The sequence below is a fragment of the Tachysurus vachellii genome, chromosome 10, assembly GCF_030014155.1.
Source record: "Tachysurus vachellii isolate PV-2020 chromosome 10, HZAU_Pvac_v1, whole genome shotgun sequence".
Lineage (NCBI taxonomy): Eukaryota > Metazoa > Chordata > Actinopteri > Siluriformes > Bagridae > Tachysurus > Tachysurus vachellii.
Genome location: NC_083469.1, coordinates 18,313,712 through 18,320,017, shown reverse-complemented (window position 1 = coordinate 18,320,017; position 6,306 = coordinate 18,313,712). Strand labels below are relative to the sequence as shown.

Sequence of the window (6,306 nt, the reverse complement as noted above, 5' to 3'; positions counted from 1 at the left end):
TTTTCCAGAGATGCCAGTCAACCTACCATGCATGTCTTTGGACCGGGGGAGGAAACTGGAGTACCCGGAGGAAACCCCCGAGGCACGGGGAGAACATGCAAACTCCACGCACACAAGGCGGAGGTGGGAATCAAACCCCCAACCCTGGAGGTGTGAGGCGAACGTGCTAACCACTAAGCCACCATGCCCCCCGCAGCTAGTTTCAATGACACTGAAAGCTCATGTGTCTACAAAGTGCCCCTGTCAGGAATCAGCCCGGACATTTGCCCATGTGGTGTTGTTGTTGTTGTCACGTGTCTGCCCCGCCTTTGTTCACTCCTCCCTGTCTCCACACCTGTTCATTATTGTCATTGTTATGTGTATTTAAGTGAGTCATTAGTTAAATGTTCAATGTCGTCATTTGTATTGTTTTTGTTATCGTCTTTTATTGTTTTGTCTTTATCATTTATTAGAACCCCATTCATTTGAAGCTATCCAGTGCACGGGTCTGTCTGTCTCCCTCCTTCCTGGATGTTACAGCCCCATTTCCTTCTTAGATTTGTTGCAGACAGTTTGCAGGCTTACATGCAATCACAACAGTCAGTTCAAAAAGCAGCCAGAAGAGGAAAACGGAATAATAGAATATAGCATTATTATTCTATTATCTACAGCTATAGGATTTGTGCAGGTATAAAAATGTAAATGAAAATCAGAGTTACACAATAGAGCAGATAAACTCAGGAAATTCCTACTCGAAGGAAAAGATTTCCACTTTCGTTTTCGTGACCTTTAACTAACTTTGTGTATGTGATCAATGACCATCCAGGCAAATATGAAGTTTCATAAACAGCAGTGCATAATGGCTGTTTCCAAAATGAAAGAAAAAAAAATGCAAACTCAAAATGAAAATGTCCTTTGCATGTGCATTTTAGGTTCTTAATTCATCCAACACCATTTTTATTTCACTACACACAACACAGCTCTGTGCTGCTCAGCTCTATGCTGAAATGATTTGTTTTCTTACAATTATGACAGTATTGTCCAAAATGCAGTGTACTTCTCTTTTCTCTGCTGCATGGTAGTTTCCATGGTTTCTACAATCTGTTTGTGAATGGTTTGTTCTGTTCTGGGTTTTTGTCTTACACATTGATGCTGCTTGCTGGAACCTGGCAGCACTGTATCCAAATTGGTGGTCAATATTTTGCTTCTCCTCATTTCTCATATGCGACATATCTGAGTTTATTTGTCGACTACAGCCGTGGCCAAAAGTATTAAGAATGATGCAAATATTAATTTTCACAAAGTCTGCTGCCTCAGTTTTTATTATGGCAATTTGAATATACTCCACAATGTTATAAAGAGTGATTTAGATGAATTGCAATTAATTGCAAAGTCCCTCTTTGCTGTGAAAATAAACTTAATCCCCTCAAAAAACATTTCCACTGCATTTCAGCCTTGCCACAATAGGACCAGCTATCATCATGTATGTTGACAAGTACAGTAGGCAGGTGTGAGTGCATCTGCATGCACAGTGAGGCAAAACATTTTTGAGAATTCCCTAGTGTCAAAAAAGGCAGCAAAGAAGCCACTTCTCTCAAGTAAAATTTTCAGGGACAGATTGGTATTCTGCAAACCAAAGGGATTGGACTGCTGAGGACTGGGGAAAAGTCATTTTCTCTGATGAATCTCCTTTCCAATTGTTTTGGGCATTCAGAAAAAGCCATGTCTTGGAGAAGAAAAGGTGAGAGCTACTTTCAGTCCTGTGTCATGCCAGCAGTAAAGCATCCCGAGACCATTCATGTGTGAGGTTGCTTTTGAGCCTCACTCACAATTTTGCCTAAGAACACAGCCATGGATAAAGAATGGTACAAACACATCCTCCGAGAGCAACTTCTCCTAACCATACAAGAACAGTCGTTTGACAAACAATATCTTTTCTAGCATTATGGAGCACCTTGCCATAAGGCAAACATGATAACTAAATGGCTTTGGGAACAAAACATCGAAATTTTGGGTCCATGGCCAGGAAACTCCCCAGACCTTAATTCCATTGAGAACTTGTGGTCAATCCTCAGGTGGTGGGTGAACAAACAAAAATCAACAAATTCTGACAAACTCCAAGCATTGATTATTTAAGAATGGACTGCCATCAGTGAGGATGTGGAACAGAAGTTGATCGACCGCATGCCAAGGTGAATTTCGGAGGTCTTAAAAAAGAAGGGTCAACAATGCAAACACTGACTCTTTGCATAAACGTAACGTAATTGTCAATAAAAGCCTTTGACATTTATAAAATGCTTCTAATTATACCTCAGTATACATTAGTAACATCTGACAAAATGATCTAAAACACTGAAGCAGCAGACTTTGTGAAAATTCATATTATTGCCATTCTCAAAACTTAAAAAAAAATCCTCTATAGCTGTCGCAATGTTTCTTTTCCAGCAGGTGGCAATAGTGAGTGTTTCAGCGTTTTATTTACCACAGAGAAACAATCCGCGAGGAAGACGAACACCATGCATCATAAGCAAGATGTGTCCCTATAAGTGATTGTTTACAGGTTTACTGTGTTACATTTATGACAGAACTAAGACTGCAATGGAGGGTAAGTATTATTCAGGAGATTAATGTGCTCTGTAAAGTAACCTGCTGTCTGAATTCTGATAGTAATTTTGTTTATTAGTGTGTATTTGTTCCTGACTGGATGAAGTACTTTGTATCATTGGTAATAAACTAATAACAAGCAAGAAATGAATGAAGCTTTGACACTTATTTATTGTGTAAAGAGTTAACAAGGTTTGTTGGAATATACTTTATCACATAATAAAGAGAACAACACAAACTAATTATGGTGTAATTCCTCCCTCATAAACACCTCAATAAATGGTAAAAATCGGTTTAAAAAACAGCATGGTTTTGTTTCTGTTGTTGTTAAAGCAGTTTACAAAGATTTTAAAGGAAATTGACATTGTTGGACACATACATGGACATATTCAGTACTGTGCAAGGCATGTTTAAAAAAAACAACGTTAAAAATTTACAACATAAAAACATGTTGCTTTATTTTCTGACATGCAATTATTTATTTATTTATTTTTTGTATTTTTATTATTTATTTTTCTCATTTATTTATATATAACACCTTTATTTTGCCTCTAAATTATAACGATTATTTAGATATAGACGGCCTTTTTAACCCCCTGTATAACTCTCATTTTATAGAATTTAAAAAAGCATCAGAACAAAAAACATCACAACAAAAAGATTCTGTTTTTTCATGTAATCAGATGCCACAACCCCTGGAAGAAAAGGCAACTTAACAGGAAGTGCCAGAAAACTGAAGGATAACGCAGCAGACTGGCATAATTTAATCCTGAAATGGGATCGTCTGTGTGACGAAGGATCTACCATCGCAACCAAAATAGTCAACTTCAGACTGAGCAAAGAGTAAGACTCACAACATTGGAAGTGAAAAGTCTTGTTAAAGCTTAATTCTGTTTTTCCCTCATCCATGTTCTCTGAAGCAGGTCTGTGAAGGAACCTGAGGTTATGATGGAGGGCCAGATTTCAGCTGCTGCAGAAAGAAGTGCATTTTATAGCAACCCAGAGCTAGAGGAGGAATGCACCAAACTACAGAATGTTGTAGACAAAATGGTGCGGGTTGAGTAACCAAAATGTCAGGTTCCATTATATATTACAGTTTCAGGTCCAGTGTATACTGCTTCAAGAGATCTAATCTAAATTTAATTGAATTTTGTTACTGATTAGTATTGAGTTAGTCATAGCAAGTTATGACAGTACCTGTTACATACACATAGAGTCAATGTTTGTTTTTTGTTTTGTTTTTTTTTTCCTGTAAAGGCCCACATTCTGTCTAAAATGGAAAGAATGGTGTCTGTTGAGAAGGGGATATGTGAACTGGAGACCTTTCAGTATGGAGAGAAAGGAAGACCAAAACCACTGTTTCACACTTGGTTTACAAATCATTTTGGTAATGTAATAATTAGTTTCATTAAAAAGATACTGACATGTCTACCACATAGGATTCTTTGGTGTAGCTGGTAAACCCTAAAAGATTTAATTGAAGAACCTACAAAAAGACTTTCCCATTTAGACAATGTTAATCATCCAAAGAACCCTTGATGAAAATTTTTAACCCTGGTATTATATATATATATATATATATATATATATATATATATATATACGTATATATATAACTTACCATATACATTACCAATAATATATATGTAGTTAGTGTTTGTGAACAAATTCATAGAAAATATGTTCAGAATAAAATCCAGTTTCTGAGTTACATTTCAAGGAGTTGTGAGATTACTTCTTAATGTTTACATCATGCCTTATTATTATTATTATTATTATTATTATTATTATTATTATATAACAGGCACAATGTTTTTTTACACTTAACTGCAGCTGAAGTGTCTTCTGAGCTTTATGAGGCTTACAAGCAGGAGCTGGCCCTTAAGAGCACCATATTACGGGAAGTGGCCCACACAACAAACTCAGATCTCTGCATGGTGTATCTGTCCTGTTGGCTCTATCAACCCTACATCCAGGATAACACCAAACTTGTCCTAGAGAGCTTACTGATGGAGACTGGCTACAGAGCTGTCTAATTTATTTTATTTGATTTCTGATTCAATGAAACATGCCAGTCAATGGTCATACAGTGGTCAATGTAATAGTAAAATAATGTCTACCATTTATACAGTTTCTTGGTTATGGTATAAGCATTTTCTAATATTAAAATGTGTTTTTTGAAATGTCAGAAAGAGAGACATACAGACAGACAGTATTTCATACCTGCAAACTAGTTGCTTTTCGGCGAAATTCGCCGTTCTTAATCAAAACCTTTCGAACCTTGTCACCTTTTTCACCTCTTGTGAGTTTGCAGGTATGGTATTTTATTTGACACAATATTGCATACTTTTAGATTTGTACTCAAACGATTCACATGTAGTTAATAATAATAACAAACCTATAGTAGTATAGTGTTTTATAATTTACACAATTACACAAATTAGACAATTGACAGCAAATTACAAGACTTTAGCACATTGTTTTTATGATGTTACTCATGTGTCAGCAATCTTTAAGGTGTTTTCCTAAATAAATAAATGAACAATCCTGGCTGTTTTTAGATTTTTTTTGGTTAGATACCAAAAATTAAAATTCTGAGGTATGACTATTGTCTTTCGTTCAAGGAGATAAATGAGAAAATCTTTTATGTAGGATGCAACTGAGTGTGGCTCTGCCTTAAAAAAAGGTATGCAAGGCTTACTGTGAGAATAATTGTATAAAATACATAATCTTTTCTGATAATGTTGCAGATTTTCTGTACAGAGCACAATGTTCTTTCTCTCACACACACACAAACTCTCTCTCTCTCTCATACACACACACACACACACAGAGATGCCTTGACCTTAGTTTAACCCCCTCCCCACCATAGCGGGACCCATAGACATGGGCGTAAATCCCAGAGGGGACAAAAAGTAATAAAAGTACTTAAATAAAAGTGAAATAAAAGTAACACGCCATGGCAACAGTGTTTGAGATATCAAAAATCCGTTCGCAATTTCGCATCTCCAATATCTCTGCGTCATGATCTGCGTCATCTCAATTGCATGAAGTATTTAAAAGTTTACCGCATGCAGCTGTCAAAAAAAAACACTGTTGTGACTGACACACTTCCTGGGGCCTGTTGGTGGCGCTATACCCACTATAAGCACATTGATGCGATCGGAATCCTTGGCCGAACATACACACCACATGTCATCACAATAAGACATTTTTTGCCTTAGATAGAAGACACTTCCTGTTTCTCTGAATTCGCCATAACTTAGTCACCTCGCCATGGCAGCACCGTTCGAGATATCAAAAATCCCTTCGCAATTTAGCAAGTGCAATGTCTCGGCATCATGTTCACCACGTTTGATCAATCGCATGAATTCCCTAGGAGGAGTATTTAAAAGTTCACCACAGGCACTTTTGAAACCATCCAAAATGGCCGACTTCCTGTTGGGCGGAGCTAATAGGTTTGATTGTGAAATTTGTTTGGGTTGATGAGATCTATATACATACCAACTCTCGTACATGTGCGTACATGTTTGGCCGATCTGTCCACCAATATTTATGTTGGCTTTGTAGAAGTCAACATTCTGTTTTCCTATTTAAGCTTAGACAAAAATATATCAAGAGTAACTCCTCCTAGGGCTTTCGAGCCACACAAACCAAATTCGGATATGTTGTAGACCCTGATCTGAGGTTTGTTGCTGTTACTTTTATAAGTGATCCAAGTTC

The 6,306-nt window shown here is 36.9% G+C and overlaps 1 protein-coding gene across 2 annotated transcripts; it reads left to right on the top strand.

The window, feature by feature from the left end:
* The first annotated feature begins 2,459 nt into the window (after window positions 1-2,459).
* LOC132852694 (cyclin-dependent kinase 2-interacting protein-like) lies at window positions 2,460-5,130 on the top strand. 2 transcript variants are annotated; one of them, XM_060880057.1, is made up of 5 exons: window positions 2,460-2,584; window positions 3,267-3,426; window positions 3,507-3,633; window positions 3,841-3,970; window positions 4,417-5,130. In XM_060880057.1, the coding sequence occupies exons 1-5, from the start codon at window positions 2,578-2,580 to the stop codon at window positions 4,617-4,619; spliced, it is 627 nt and encodes a 208-aa protein (XP_060736040.1). In that variant the 5' UTR covers window positions 2,460-2,577; the 3' UTR covers window positions 4,620-5,130. The 2 variants fall into 2 exon arrangements, with proteins under 2 accessions (XP_060736040.1, XP_060736038.1); XM_060880055.1 differs by having other exon boundaries at window positions 3,504-3,633.
* The last annotated feature ends 1,176 nt before the right edge of the window (window positions 5,131-6,306 follow it).

Coding starts and splice junctions, on each gene's coding strand:
- LOC132852694 (XM_060880055.1), top strand. Junction 3,634..3,840: donor AGAATGTTGTAGACAAAATG/GTGCGGGTTGAG, acceptor TTTCCTGTAAAG/GCCCACATTCTGTCTAAAAT. Junction 3,971..4,416: donor TTGGTTTACAAATCATTTTG/GTAATGTAATAA, acceptor ACTTAACTGCAG/CTGAAGTGTCTTCTGAGCTT.